Source organism: Xenopus laevis, chromosome 8S (assembly GCF_017654675.1).
Source record: "Xenopus laevis strain J_2021 chromosome 8S, Xenopus_laevis_v10.1, whole genome shotgun sequence".
Taxonomy (NCBI): Eukaryota; Metazoa; Chordata; class Amphibia; order Anura; family Pipidae; genus Xenopus; species Xenopus laevis.
In genome coordinates this window covers 5116793-5133097 of record NC_054386.1, presented here as the reverse complement: position 1 = coordinate 5133097, position 16305 = coordinate 5116793, and the positions used below count along the sequence as shown (strand labels likewise).

Below are 16305 nucleotides of genomic sequence, written 5' to 3'. Positions count from 1 at the left end.
GCCTCCCTTATATCCTTGCCTCCCTTATATCCTTACCTGCCTTATATCCTTGCCTCCCTTATATCCTTACCTGAATTATATTGTTACCTGCCTCACGACAAACTCTCATAATTAAGCAATATGTGCACTCCACTCTGTATTCCACTGACATTGGTGGAAATGTAATGGCAGTAAGTGTGCCTGTTTCACTGTCGTCAAGCAAATTTCCTTTTAGGTTAAAATGTACCATTATATTAGTTATCTGTCAACTCTCTGACACCTTCATACTCTTTAAGTTGCCCACACACAGGCAAAGCCACTGATCTGTATAGGCCCAGTCCAGGGTGGTTTTCTGACCTTCCTAAGTCCACAAAATAGTGTTTGCTGCTTATGTGGTTTATTACACAACATGTTTCCAGCCCCATTGGCTCTTTATCAAGTGATTATCAGCAGCACTGCCTTGTGGCTCTCTCCGTGGTTTTAATAAGTGGCTTTTTTCTCTAATGATTGATACTGTCCCTTCCCGTGTTTGCAGTCCCACATCACAGACTGTGATCAATACTTACATAGCAATGAGACAAAAAAGAGCAGAAATACAACCTCAAACAAATAGGGATGCATTGTAATCTGGATTCGGTTTGATTTGGTCCAGTTCTGGGTGCCTGGCCAATCGGAATCCAAACTCTAAACATCACATGACTTTAGAACACTCAATGACTCCGCATGACAACTTTTTCCACACTCTCCTATTCTAATTTTTCTCATTTTCTGCATGTGCTAATATGGCTTTGGTTTCAGTTCTGGGTTTAGAAGAACCATCTTTACTGGTAGATTTGGTATTCTGCCTTAACCTAAAATTGTGGATTCTGTGCTCCTACAAGCAATTGCAAATAATAAGGCCTGTGTATTAGGAGCTTTGTAGTAATATTGATCCTTTTCTCTATTATTCTTTTTCCCCTTTCATTGTCACTATCCAACCACAGTTGGCATTTAAATCTGACCACAGTCAGGTTTAAATGCCAAAAGGTGGTCCATTCTGAATTATCTGAATAAACTAAACATTCATTTAAAAGTACCAACAAAACCCAACAAAACAAACCGCTTCCCCTGTTACACCAGCAACAACCACTGAAATGCAGAGCAGCATTACTACTATCATTATTACATGATAAACATTATATAAATAAGTCCCTGCCCCAGTGAAGCTTTATGGTCAGGTTTTTCAACCACCAATTAACCTGCCTGTGGTACCTGAGCAAAACCCCTCACACTGTATAAACTGTCAGCTCTGCAGGTGTTTTTCCGGAAGTCAGTGAGACATGGCAGGGGGCAATTTCCGGTGCTTTTTAGCCATCAGCCTGAAATGTTTTGGCACAAATGTACTGGTGAAGTAACTCCTTATTCAGGTGTGTTGGATTCTTAACAGTTATGCAGACCTTTGTAATAACTATAATACAGATTTATTTCCATTACAGAAATGATGTGTTTGACTTTCTCTTTCCTCCTTGCATTGTTTCTATAATTCTAGCTTCCCGCTGGGTGTCTGGAGAAGCATGGATCTGTTGTTCTGTTGGGGACTGTTGTTATTTTGCGGTGTACTGATTGATGTGTGTCATTTTTTTACTTTAAGTCTTTCACTCCATAACTGCAGTCTTAACAACCAACATAAAAATCTTTTTTTTTTTCCTTCTCATTTTTAAAGAGCGGCAAGAAGGCAATCAAGGCTGTCCTGTGGGTTTCGGCTGATGGACTCCGAGTTGTGGATGAAAAGACAAAGGTTGGAACATAAAAACAACTGCAATTGCCTCCTTGTTTACCTTTGTATCTGTCTTAAAGTGGACTGGTCACCCAGACCTAAAAAGCTGTATAATAAATGCCCTTTTCAAATTAAACATGAAATCCAAATTCTTTTTTTTATTAAAGCATTCATAGCTGTTGTAAACTCATTTAAATATCTCAGCTGTCGATCAAATATTGTCTGCCCCTCCTCTATGCCTTAGGCAGACAATTACTTTCACTTTCCATTCAGCACTTCCTACATGTCACTGCTCTAACCAGATTCCTCGTTCTCTGTACCATTTAATTATGATGCCATTGCATGGGGATGAACATCAGGTCCCCCATTCTGGTGCACAAACAAGATTCTGAGATGATACAAGACTTGTCTTAATAACAGTGTCCACAAAATGCCTCCTGCCTGCTTGTTATAATTATGAATTCTGAGACGGATGAAAACAAAATTCAAATAGTTTTTACAGTGTAATTAAAGTTCATTTTGCTTGACTAACATGATAAAATAGCATTTGGAATCATTTTTTTGGGTGATGGGTCCCCTTTAAGGAATTATTATAATTATTATTATTAGAACACGAAGAATGAATAATGGTGTTTCTAACTATTCTATGTTACGTACAGATAGTCCTTGTCTTATGTGTAGTTCACTCTTTCCATTTGTCTTATCATTCCAATTTTATTATTTTAAAGGGGACCCGTCACCCAAAAAAATTATTCAAAATCCTATTTTATCAGATTAGTCAAGGAAAATGAACTTTAATTACACTATATAAATTATTTGAATCTTGTTTCCTTCAGTCTGGGATTTCAAACTGATAGAAAGCAGGCAGGAGCCATTTTGTGGACACTGTTATTAAGACAAGCCTTGCATCATCTCAGAATTTTTTTTGTGCACCAGAATGGGGGACCCGATGTCCATCCCCATGTCCTGGCCACACAATTATATGGTAAAGAGAAGTGGGGGAATGTGGGGAGAGCAGAGACATCTAGTAAGTGCTGAATTGAAAGTAATTGTCTGCCCCGCCTCTATGCCACGGGCATAGAGGAGGGGCAGACAATATTTGATTGACAGCTAAGATGTTTAAATGCGCTTACAACAGCTATGAATGCTTAAATAAAAAATAGAAATTGGATTTCATGTTTAATTTGAAAAGGACTTTTATTATACAGATTTTTGTGTCTGGGTGACAGGTCCACTTTAAGGTCTCATTTCCTTAGGCCAAAAATCATTCTTTTTGGTGTAGTATTGGGGGGAGGGGGAAAATAAAGTTTTGTGAACATCAGTTACACCTATAAGTACAATCTGAACATATGACCCAGCCTCATTTTTATTCTTAATAAGACTCATATTTGTGTTGTGCTTTATCTGGAGAATACAGGAATATGTTAAGTGGCACAGAAGAACCTTCTAGTTGCTGAAAATGAAATGTCTAATCCCATTTTTGGGACAAGCGATGTAAGCCAGGCCTCTGTATTTTGTCACTGTAGAATGCCTGAAGAAAACATTTTCATAAAGTCATATTTGCAGATGCAATATAATCTATAAATACTGATAAAGTGTTGAGTGTTGAGCTTGCCAACCTATGGCAGTGAGGCGCCACCTTCTGGCACACAATGTTTTTCTCTACTCTAATACATTTGTGAATTTCGTTTTAACTAGTACTAATGTGCCGCATGCTTTTTGTTTTAATTCAGGACCTTCTGCTTGACCAGACTATTGAGAAAGTCTCTTTCTGCGCTCCAGATAGAAATTTTGACAGAGCCTTTTCTTATATCTGTCGTGACGGCACAACTAGGCGATGGATCTGCCACTGCTTCATGGCTGTTAGAGATACGGTCAGTACATTTCGTCTGTTTGCTCTCCAACAATGAATTAACAACAGTCCTAAGGAAGAATTGATGTAATTATAAACCCCATTAGATCCATAGGAACCTTTGCACCTTTTTTTAGCAGTTCACTGATATCATAGTTTCAGGGACAAGGAAAGCACAATTCACTGTTAAGCATCTCGCAGTGTAATAAATGACTTTTTTCAGGCCAGTGTTTCTTTTCATAGGAAACTGCACCAGCCTGTGAAAAACTGATTAATTACTTCACTGGCATTTTACTTACCTGGGAAGTATCCACAGTCTGATTGAGCAAATAATCAAGTGTGATTGTCTCACCCGCAAGTTTGTGATTTCTAAATATAACAACATACTACTAAAGACATGGAAACAGTATTCCTTGACATTCAAGGCCACCTTTAAGTACAATTAAATTAGTTTAGTACCCACATTAAAACTTCACTTTTATTTACTTCGCTTAAAATGCCCCAAAGACTGGGCCGCGCCCATACAACAAACCACAAATAGTGACAGACACACTGCGTTTTGCAGTTATAAGAGATGGAAACAGTGTTCCTTGACAGTCAAGAGCACTTTGCCACCTTCTAATGCAAACCAGTTCAGGTAATAGACAAGTACAATTATATAAGTTTAGTACCCACATTAAAACTTAGCTTAGCGCCCATACAACAAACCACAAATAGTGACGGACACACTGCGTTTTGCAGTTATAAGCCGTGCAGGACATAAGCCTTAAAAAACATGGAAATATAAAAACTGCAAAGGTGGAGGATGAGGATATATAGTAACTGCTATGTCAAGCAGCTAAATTAAGTACATTTTTATATATATACCAACTCCCAATAGATTAAATTCTACCTGTCTACGTTGGGAACAGATGGGAGCTACTTCCCCCACCGTCCACCTATGCTGCCCTACGCATTTCGCTGCATCCTTGGCTTCATCAGGGGCATACTGAGCGACTATATGGGCTCATTTAAAATTAAAAGTGTTCTTAATTTGGCTGCTTGACATAGCAGTTACTATATACCCTCACCCTCCACCTATTTCAGTTTTTATATTTCCATGTTTTTTAAGGCTAATGTCCTGCACTGCTTATAACTGCAAAACACAGTGTGTCCGTCACTATTTGTGGTTTGTTGTATGGGCACGGCCCAGTGTTTGTGGTATTTTAATCAAAGTAATTAAAAGCCAAGTTTTAATGTGGGTAATAAACTAATTTAATTGTACTTGTCTACCACCTGAACTGGTTTGCATTAGAAGTTGTCAAACTGTCAAGGAACACTGTTTCCATCACTTTAATAGTATGTTGTGTTACCTGGGAAGTCGCTAAACCCAGCAAACTTTACAGTTCCTTGTCATTCTGCCCATCCATCAGGTCCTAAGAAATAAAAAAAGGCGTTTTTCAATAACCTACAATGTAAATATTACTGAAAGTAATTGTAGATTGTCATTATGATTTTAATATCACTTTTACAGGGTGAGAGGCTCAGCCATGCTGTTGGATGTGCATTTGCGGCTTGTCTGGAGAGGAAGCAGAAGCGGGAAAAGGAATGTGGAGTGACGGCTTTGTTTGATGCCAGCAGAACTACTTTCACCCGGGAAGGCTCATTCAGGGTGACCACAGCCACGGAGCAAGCTGAGAGAGAGGAAGTCATGAAGCAGATACAGGAATCCAGGAAAGGTAATGTATGTTAGAGTCCTGCATCGGGTCGGGTACCCGGGGGTTACCTGCAAAAACCTGCCAGTAGAAGTTCCAGGTGCGGGTATAGACGCGGTTCTGCGGATCGGGCCGCGGGTCTTCTCAATATCGATTTTTACTGTTTTTTTCTGATCACATCTACTTCCGGTGATTTCACTTCCGGTTTACAATGACGGCACTTCCTGTTTTACTCCTTTTTTTTCCGATCACGCCTACTTCCGATGAAGTCACTTCCAGTTTACAATGACAGCACGGATTGCAGGTTGCGGCTACGGGTCGGTTACGGGTTCCAAAAAATGGACCCGCGCAGGACTCTAATGTATGTAAATGTGTAATGAGTTTTCAGCGTGTGAAGTGGAGAATGCTGAACAGAATGTTATGTTAGACAACTTTCACAAACTGTATTTGAACCAGAGTCCATTTATATTTGCTCTTCTGGGAACAGACTTGTTCTTTGTGGAACATTTGGCCCATTTAGTCAGCAGTGTATGGGGCACTCTGAGAGGTCTGCCATTGGCCAAATATTCATCAGGCAGGTTTGAAAACCCATCAGCATCAGAACACTGTTGTCCTCGTCTCCAATCAGGCCCAGATTCACCTAAGCTGCAGGCTTTCAGATAAGGAGCAATAACAGAAAGTTACAAAATGGAAGAGGTTTAATTTTCTTGTCTGGTGCAAATAATAACAGAAGCCACAGATCTCTCCAAACTAAACCAATAGGCAAAAAAGTTCAGAACAAACCCTATTCATTAGGGAATATGAAGTGGTGCACTAGGGAAGACTTATATGATCACCGCCAAATGCATTTTAAATGGAAGCCATCGTCTTGTTGTCTATTTACATTTTCGAGGTACTTTATCATTTGTTTTATATTTTTTTCCACCATACAGTTTTTTTCTTTCTTGAGGAACCTTGTGCTTTTCAATCTAAAAATGATTGACGTGAAATACTCTCTCTTGTTTATCAAGTATAAAACAATTTTACAAAATTATCTTAGCTGTATTTTAAATATGATATAAATGCAATGGTCCATCTATGTCAATATGTTAACAAGATTTTCATTGCTTTAAGGGTTGATTAAATGTTCTTTTGTCCTGGATTTGCAGAGATGGAAGTGAAAGCACCAGTAGCACCAGCAGTATCTTCTACAACTGTGTCTTCTACTCCAACTCCAGTGCTGCCATCCTATCCAACCTCTGAGGTGTTTGTGGTTGAGGACAATAAAGATCTGAACAACCCCCATGCAATCCCTCGTAGGCATGCGACCGTGGAACAGATTGCCAGGCAGGGCTCCTTCCGGGGTTTCCCTGCTCTCAGCCAAAAAATGTCCCCATTCAAGCGTCAGCTTTCGTTACGAATCAATGCGCTGCCATCAACTGTTCAAAGAAAATCTGACTTTCAGGCCACAAATCGAGGTGAGACATCCACCTCATACAAATAAATTCCACACCCTTCTACATCACATTGTAATTAGGGCATATTTTAAATTAAAGGGATACTGTCATGGGGAAAAAAAAAAATTCAAAGTGAATCAGTTAATAGAGCTGCTCCGGCAGAATTCTGCAATGAAATCCATTTCTCAAAAGAACAAATAGGTTTTTTTATATTCAATTTTGAAATCTGGCATGGGGCTAGACATATTGTCAATTTCCCAGCTGCCCCAAGTCATGTGACTTGTGCTCTGATAAACATCAATCACTCTTTACTGCTGTACTGCAAGTAGGAGTGATATCACCCCCTCCCTTTCCCCCCAGCAGCCAAACAAAAGAACAATGGGAAGGTAACCAGATAGCAGCTCCCTAACACAAGATAACAACTGCCTGGTAGATCTAAGAACAACACTTAATAGTAAAATCCCATGTCCCACTGAGACACATTCAGTTACATTGAGTAGGAGAAACAGCAGCCTGCCAGAAAGCATTTCTCTCCTAAAGTGCAGGCACAAGTCACATGACCAGGGGCAGCTGGGAAACTGAAAAAATGTCTAGCCCCATGTCAGATTTCAAAATTGAATATAAAAAAATCTGTTTGCTCTTTTGAGAAATGAATTTCAGTGCAGAATTCTGCTGGAGTAGCACTATTAACTGATTCATTTTGGGAAAAAAAATTTTTCCCATGACAGTATCCCTTTAAGATGGTAAAGAGATTAGACGTGTGTGATATAGATAGGGCACAATATACAGGGCCTGCCTACTGCTGCCGATTGTATAGCAGGTTTAATGCCAGAGCTCCTTAAATGGTTTTTCAATTTTGGTAATTCTCAAACCAAACTGTATGAACAGCAGTTCTTTTTGCAGCTTTTTTTTTTTAATCAGTGAATTTGCTCAAAGCAGCAGGGATACACTATATAAAAGGGCTCTATAAATCTTTATTAGGCTGCATTCCTCAACTGCTGTGTTTTTTCATCATGTTTCAAAGCAGATATTTAAAAAAAAAAAAACATCTAATTGGCAAACTTTGATTTCTTCATTCATCTCCGAAGCATCTCCTTGTAATAGGTTGGTAGTGTAAATATGTATGTGGGATTTAGATAAGTATCATTTTAAGTCTGTACATAAAGGGGTCACCAACCTTTTTTACCCATGAGCCACATTCAGATGTAAAAAGAAGCAGAGGAGCAACACAAGCAAAATAAGGGCTGTGATTGGCTATTTAGTAGCCTGGTATGTGGAACTGGCAGCCTACAGGAGCCTCTGTTTGGCAGTACACCTGGTTTTTATGCAACTAAAACTTGTCTTCAAGCCAGAAATTCAAAAATAAGCCCCTGCTTTGAGGCCTCTGTAGCAACATCCAAGGGGTTGGTGAGAAACATGTTGCTCTTCAGCCACTGGCTTGGGATCTCTTCTTGTACACCTTCATTTTTATTTAAAGTGGACCTGTCACCTACACATAAAAAGCTGCATAATGAAAGTCCTTTGCAAATGAAACAGGGAACACAAATAATTTTTTTCATTAAAACATCCATACCTGTTATAAAGGTGTTTAAATATCTGAACTGTCAATCAAATATTACCTGCCCCGCCTCGAGGAGGGGCAGTCAATTACTTTCACTTTCCATTCAGCACTTTCTACATGTCACTGCTCTCCCCACATTCCCCCCCTTCCCTCCTCAGGCTCTATAATTGTGTAGGGCACGGCCCATCGACATTAGGTCCCCCATTCTGATTCATACAAAAGATTTTGGGGTGATACACAATTTCCCTTAATAACCGTGTCCACAAAATGGCAGCTGCCTGCTTGCTGTGTTTGTATAATTCCAAGACAGAAGGAAACTAAATGTAAATAATAAATACAGTGTAAGTAAAGTTTATTTTGCTCAACTAACATGATAGAAAAGAATTTGGATTTATTTCTTAGGTGACAGGTCCCCTTTAAGCATTTAGGTTTAAGATGCATTTGCTTTTCATTGTGGTTACTTTTTAGATTATAGTCTCCCTCTAAGCTTTGCTTATAAGGTAAATCACTGCTAACATTGGCTGTGATGTATTTTAGTTGCAGAGATGGAAGGAGAAAACGACAGCATAAGCGCCCTGTGTTCCCAGATCACAAACACGTTCAGCGTTGCGACTGAGGGTCCGTTCTCTTCTGCACCCATGACTAAAGCCACCACACCACAATCCCCATCTTTTGAAGGTTTGTAAACCATGCGCTGATTCACTGTAACCCTCGCAGTGGCATTTTATTCAAATAACATGATTGTTGTAGTTGTATCAAGAGAAAAAGGCTTTATATATAGTGGGGGTCATTTATAAACTTCGCACAGGGCAGATTGGTTCGCAAAGTGAAAATATTTGCCCTGCGCATGGTTATATTTATAAAGCTGAATAAGAGGGTGCTAAACAGAATTGCAAATTTTTTTTTCACAATGCGAATGTCTATAGGAGCTTTTTAAATATGTCAAAATTCGCAAATTGCGTATCTTTATGCACACCCTCTGTGACTCAACTACGCCACAACTTGGTGGCGGATAAAATAACTGCGAATCTAAGTTACTGTCAACGCTATTTTTGCGCACAACAACCTCGCACATTGGGTGCGCTCGCGCAAACTCCCGTCTCATTTGTGCACCATTTGCGAAAATTTATTCACACTGTGAATTCACAAAAACCGGAAAGATGGCCGGAGCAGTGCAATATATTAGCGTTCAGGAAAAAACATGCGCAATACAACCATTTGCGAAAAATATGGATTATAAAATTTGGATACCCTTGTAATTTTGCTAATTTGAATGCATGTAACTGCTCAATACTGATTACTGGCAACACCAAATTGGTTGGATTAGCTCGTTAAACCTTGAACTTCATAGGCAGGTGTGTCTAATCACAAGAAAAGGTATTTAAGGTGACCAATTGCAAGTTGTGCTTCTGTTTGACTCTCCTCTGAAGAGTGACAGCATGGGATCCTCAAAGCAACTCTCAAAAGATCTGAAAACAAAGATTGTTCAGTATCATGGTTTAGGGGAAGGCTACAAAAAGCTATCTCAGAGGTTTCAACTGTCAGTTTCAACTGTAAGGAATGGAATCAGGAAATGGAAGGCCACAGGCACAGTTGCTGTAAAACCCAGGTCTGGCAGGCCAAGAAAAATACAGGAGCGACATATGCGGAGGATTGTGAGAATGTTACAGACAAGCCAAAGATCACCTCCAAAGATCTGCAAGAACATCTTGCTGCAGATGGTGTATCTGTACATCGTTCTACAATTCAGCACAATTTGCACAAAGAACATGTGTATGGCAGGGGGATGAGAAAGAAGCCCTTTCTGCACTCACACAAACAAAAACAGAGTCGCTTGTTGTATGGAAAAGCTCATTTAGACAAGACACAGTCATTTTGGAACAAAGTGCTTTGGACTGATGAGACAAATTTAGGAAGAAGAACACGGCATTCCAAGAAAAAACACCTGCTATCGACTGTCACATTTGGTGGAGGTCCCATCATTCTGTGGGGCTGTGTGACTAGTTCAGGGACTACTGGGGCCCTTGTTAAAGGCGAGGGTCGGATGAATTCAACCCAATATCAACAAATTCTTCAGGATAATGTTCAAGCATCAGTCACAAAGTTGAAGTTCCGCTGCAGGGGTTGGATATTCCAACAAGACAATGACCCTAAACTCACTTGGAAATCTACAAAGACATTTATGCAGAGGGACAAGTACAATATTCTGGAATGGCCGTCACAGTCCCCCGACTCGAATATCATGGAAAATCTCATGGATGATTTGAAGCAGACTGTCCATGCTCGGCAGCCATCAAATTTAACTGAACTGGAGAGATTTTGTATGGACCAATGGTCAAAAATAGCCACATCCAGAATCCAGACACTCATCAAAGGCTATAGGAGGCGTCTAGAGGCTGTTACATTTGTAACTAAGTATTGATGTAATATCTCTGTTGGGGTGCCCACATTTATGCACCTGTCTAATTTTGTTATGTTTAAGTTATATATTAAAAGGAAGTTGCTCATTTGAAAGCTCAGCCAATGATAAACAAAACTCCAAAGAATTAAGAGGGGTTCCCAACATTTTTCATATGACTGTAAATGGTACAGGATATTGGTTATATTTTATCAGCTTTATCTTTCTATATTGTTAAAATAAAGAGTGTGTGTTAAATACAAAATGTTTTGGGCCTGTTTGAAATCAGTGCCCAATTTATGTTTGTAAGTGGCTCTTATTGTGTGTCCAGCAGAACTAACATGTTCTTTTGTGCTTCTTTTTAGTAAATGGCACTGCCTATGCATTCATTTTGCCTGCGGCTACACCAGCACCAGTCTCTGTAACCACTGCAGCTGCACCTGTACGTGAGACCAACCCTTGGGCCAATGCCCCCGCAGCTTCTCACTTACCAGCCACTACCACTGGAGCACTGCCTGTAGCCCCCTTAGTTGGTAAGTCCACTGTGGGCTTCTTTCTGTTCCACTGCATAAAATAAAATGGCATTCAGAAAAGATTTAAATTAAGTGCACGAGTCAAGCATTGATATCTTAAAGGGATTGTTCACCTTTGAGTCAAATTTTAGTAGGATGTAGAGAGGAATGTTCTGAGACAATTTGCAATTGGTTTTCATTTTTTATTATTTGTGGTTTGAGTTATTTAACTTTTTATTCAGCAGCTCTCCATTTTGCACTGTCAACCATCTGATTGCTAGGGTCTAAATAACCCTAGCAACCATGTATTGATTTTAAAATAAGAGACTGGAATATGAATAGGAGAGGCCTGAATAGAAAAACGAGTAATAAAAAGTAGCAATAACAACACATTAAAAAGCATTTGTTTTTTAGATGAGGTCATTGACCCCCATTTGTAAGGTGGAAATAGTCAGAGGAAGAAGGCAAATAATTCAAAAACTATCAAAAATAAATAATGAAGACTAATTGAAAGGTTGCTTAGACGTGGCCATTCTGTAATATACTTAACGTTTACTTGAAGGTGAACCAACCGTTTAGATAAATAACTTTGCTAAAAGAGCCCTGCCTAACAAGAACAGTAATGGGGTTTATAAAATAACAATCCAAGAAAAGCAAAAGCAAGACTTAAAGGAGAAGGAAAGCTATGGAGGCATTTTATTGCCAATAGATTAGCTGCAATAGTGCAAGCTAGAATGCTATATTTATTCTGTAGAATGTTTTACCATACCTGAGTAAAAAGCTCTAGAAACTCTCTGTTTGTTTAGAATAGGAGCTGCAGTATTAATGTGGTGTGACATCACTTCCTGCCTGAGTCTCTCCCTGCTCTGGGCTCAGATTACAGTAGAGAAGGGAGGGGGTGGGGGGAGAGGAGCAAACTGAGCATGCTCTTGCCCAGGGCAATGAGGTTTAAGCTGAAGGCATGAAGTCTGATACAGAAGCCCATGAGTACACAATAGAAGGAAAGAAATGCAGTGTTTCTTTTGACAGGGGACTCAGAGCAGCATTACTTTGGGGGTTTACTGGTATATTTAGATGGACCTTTCTGATAAGGCTTACTTAGTTTTAACCTTTCCTTCTCCTTTAACAAGCCACTTGAGCATTTGATAGTCTCTGTTGTGGCTACGAGGAGGTGGAATCTGCTCAAAGTATTTTATTATAAAGTCTGTAAGGCCACGGGTGGGGGCGTGGCCAACTACTGATGTGAGCAGTCGCACGCCGTCGGAGCTCCGCTGATTTACCGCTATCTCCGGTATTTATCCTGACTTACCCAGCCTCTCTGTGACTCAACAGTTACTTTACCTTGTTTCCTCTACGCTTATGGGGAAAAAGAAGCACCCGGTGGCACAATCCCCTGATATTCGGAGACATTTGCGAGACTCTGTGAGGCCTTCCAAAATGGCGGACGAGCCGCGCCCTGAGTCTCCTAAGGAACAGCGTGTGCGGCCTGTGCACTCACCTCCTGCCTCGACTCCACACTCTGAGGCGTTAGAGACCAACGATGCGTCCTCAGCGGTGAGTGCCCCTGCTTCTTCACCTCACGCTTGTGGACAGCCCTCGGGCCTTACTGGCGAGGAAGACCTTACCCTGGCGGAGGTAGTCGCGACCCTCCGCTCCACTATCCAATCCTGTCACGTGGCGACGATGGCTAAAGTGGACGAGCTCCGTGTGGACTTTGCGATCCTGCGACAGGACCTCCAGCGGGTCCGGGATCGGACCACTGAGGTGGAGCGTAGGGTGAGTGACCTTGAGGACACCTGCAATCCTCTGCCTGAACGCATTGATTTATTGCACCGGAGGCTTGAGTCGGTGGAGGCCAAATCCGACGATTTGGAAAATCGCCTCAGGCGAAATAATGTCCGGTTTGTCGGGTTTCCTGAGCGATCGGAGGGACCTGACCCTGCTAAGTTCTTGGAAAATTGGTTGAAGGCGGAATTTGGCGACGATACATTCTCCTCTGCCTTTGTTATTGAGCGGGCGCATCGCATCCCTGCTCGGCCGCTGCCACCGGGCGCACCTCCTAGGCCTTTGATAGCCCGTCTCCTGAACTTTAGAGATAGGGATGCGGCTCTGGCCGCAGCACGGAAAAAGGGTGAGCTACGCTACGAAAATGCAGTTATCTCCCTTTACCCGGACTTTTCGAATGATCTTCGGAAACAACGCCAACAGTTCATGGGTGTGAAGCGGCGCTTTCGAGATGCTGGCATACAGTATGCTATGATGTACCCTGCGAAGCTGCGGGTTTCCCTGGATGGCAAATCCCTCTTCTTCAGTTCTCCTACCGAGGCATCTCAATGGCTTGATCGACGTCCTTGAGAGAGTTATGGAGGGTACTCTACACCGGGCAGGAATGGCCCACTTTGCCTTTGTTACTAATGGCTTGAGGATCCATTGGTTTATGTGCCACCCAAGTGTCTCCTTGGGCACGTACCCTACCTTTGAGCCACCCTTGCTCCCTCTGTATCAGTTTAGTCACGGTGACTTTGCTGGGGGCTTAATCCGCCATAGCGGTTTCAGGGAATTACGCTTTGGCATCTGTTTCCACTTTCCTGGCGGAACACTATTGATCATTTGCTCCCAGTGATCACTACACATATCCTTTATTTGTTTGTTCAGTTGTTATTTACTTTGTACTTATTGTTGCGTGTGCTCATTGTTTCGGCGCACCCCTCGAGAAATTGTTATGTTTCGGGCTCCAAGCTTCTCCACTATGGGAGCAAGTAGGGTGGGAAATTTTGGGATTGCTTCTCTCCTTCTTTTCTTTCTCTCTCTTCTCCCTCTGTTCTCTCTCTTTACTCTTTTCTCTACCTACCCTTGCTATGGGGGGGGGGACATCGACAGGTATTATTTCACTTTGTTTTATGTCAGAAATCACAGCTATAACGTGGAATGTTAGAGGGCTGAACTCCTCCATGAAGAGGTCCCTGGTATTAAACTTCTTGCGAAAATATTCCCCCCATGTTATTTGTCTCCAGGAGACCCACCTTTCCAAAACCTCTAGCCCGCAACTACTCAAAAAGTCCTGGATAGCGCATGCCTATCACGCTGTTTACTCGAATTATGCCAGGGGCACTTCCATTTTAATCAGCAAGGCGCTTCCATTCCAACTTCTCAGTATACAGAATGACCCTGATGGGAGGTTTACAATCCTACATGCATCCCTTGCAGGAACCCCTCATATTATAGTAAATGTATATATACCTCCGCCCTTTCAAGATGATATTCTCTATCACCTGTTACAGCTTCTTGCTGCTCTGAATCCCGACCCAGTACTGATTATGGGCGACTTTAATGCGGTCATGGACCCCGAGATGGACCGTCTCTCGCTGTCTTCTACACCGAGATTGGGTCCATCTGCACTAAAATCGTGGGCGGATACTTCGGGGTTTGTTGATGTGTGGAGGGCTCGCAATCCTAACAAACGAATGTTTTCTTGCTATGCACGGGGTTCTATGTCTAGGATTGACCTCGCCTTTGCCTCGCTCGATCTGTCTCCCAAAATCCTCAAATCTGAGTTTCTCTCCAGAGGCATATCTGACCATGCCCCTTTAGTAATATCTTGGCGTATGCACTCTAATTCCGTCCACAGATTGTGGAGACTTAATCCTTACTGGATTACTCATCCTGACATTCAGAAAGAGATTCACCAGACAATTGAATCATATTTTCAGGTTAATTTGGACAGTGCCCCTCTCCCCTTTGTCTGGGACGCCATGAAGGCTGTGCTTAGAGGATCTTATATTGCCAAAATAGCTTATGCCAAGAAACTGGCGAGACGATCGATGTCTGAGCTGGAGGATGGTCAGAGAGAGGCGGAGGCGCGGTACATCCAATGCCCCAATGAACAAACTAAGCTTGAACATGTAGTAGCGCAGCGGAAATTTGCCCAGGCGCAATGGAAGGTGGCCCACAAGGGACAACTCTATCACAAATTTGCACTGTATGAGAAAGGCGACAAAAATGGTAGGATGCTAGCTCTCTTGGCTAGGGATGAATACACTAGGCCAGCCATTCATGCCCTAGAGAATACTGATAAGGAGCTCATCACCTGCCCGTTTGCAATCAATAAGTGTCTAGCTGATTTCTACACGGAGTTGTACTCCTCCAAACTTCAAAAATCACCCATCGAGATTGCGGAATACTTAGAGACCCTTGATCTCCCTACTCTCCCTCTGGAATACAGGGCTATGTTAGATACCCCTATTCAGGAACAGGAAGTATTAGAGGCCATATCAACTTTACCTACAGGGAAAACCCCGGGCCCAGACGGTATCCCCAATCTCTGGTATACCACCTATGCCCCTCTGTTAGCCCCGCACCTCACTGCTGTGTTCAACCACACCCTCGCCACGGCCCAACTCCCACCTTCCTTTAAGGACGCCATCATAGTGCTTATATTGAAGCCTGGGAAACCCTCGCATTTAAGTGCCTCCTATAGACCTATCTCGCTTATCAACTCTGACTATAAGATTTTGACCAAGGTTCTCGCCAGAAGACTTAACCATGTTATCACTTCCATAGTGGCCCCAGATCAGGTTGGGTTCATACCCCATAAAGCTGCGGAACTTAACATCAGACGCCTTTATACCAATTTAACTATTCCCCATGACAATATGGGCTCCAGGATTATAGCCTCACTCGACAATGAGAAGGCTTTTGATTCTGTTGAATGGGTCTACCTTTGGGAAACCCTTAAAAAATTTGGCTTTAGAGAAAATTTCTTAATATGGCTTCGGGCTATCTATACTAATCCCATGGCCAGAGTCATGTCGAATCTGGATATCTCCCCCCCTATATCCTTGGCTAGGGGGACCCGTCAGGGGTGTCCTCTCTCCCCTGGTCTTTTTGCACTGGCTATGGAGCCCCTGGCGTGCTTGATCCGGTCCTGCCCAGAGGTTCGGGGATTTGAGTTTGGCCAACTCAGGGAGAAAATATCCCTCTTTGCTGATGACACCCTCCTCTACCTCCATGATCCTGGTCCCTCCCTAAGAACAGCCCTTCAGCTAATTAATTCCCATACCGCCTTCTCGGGCCTCAAAATCAACTGGGCCAAATCCACCATTCTCCTTCTTGACCCG

General features: G+C 42.0%; 1 protein-coding gene across 4 annotated transcripts in view; it reads left to right on the top strand.

Annotated features, from left to right (window-relative positions):
* The window catches only part of LOC108699734 (protein numb homolog), a 62451-nt gene that overhangs the window by 40967 nt on the left and 5179 nt on the right, over positions 1-16305 (top strand). For all 4 annotated transcript variants that reach the window (XM_018232249.2, XM_018232248.2, XM_018232247.2 and 1 more), the window contains 6 exons: positions 1682-1756; positions 3469-3609; positions 5101-5305; positions 6430-6738; positions 8816-8956; positions 11042-11209. In XM_018232249.2, coding sequence (XP_018087738.1) covers positions 1682-1756; positions 3469-3609; positions 5101-5305; positions 6430-6738; positions 8816-8956; positions 11042-11209 — 1039 coding nt within the window. The remainder of the gene's footprint in view (positions 1-1681; positions 1757-3468; positions 3610-5100; positions 5306-6429; positions 6739-8815; positions 8957-11041; positions 11210-16305) is intronic.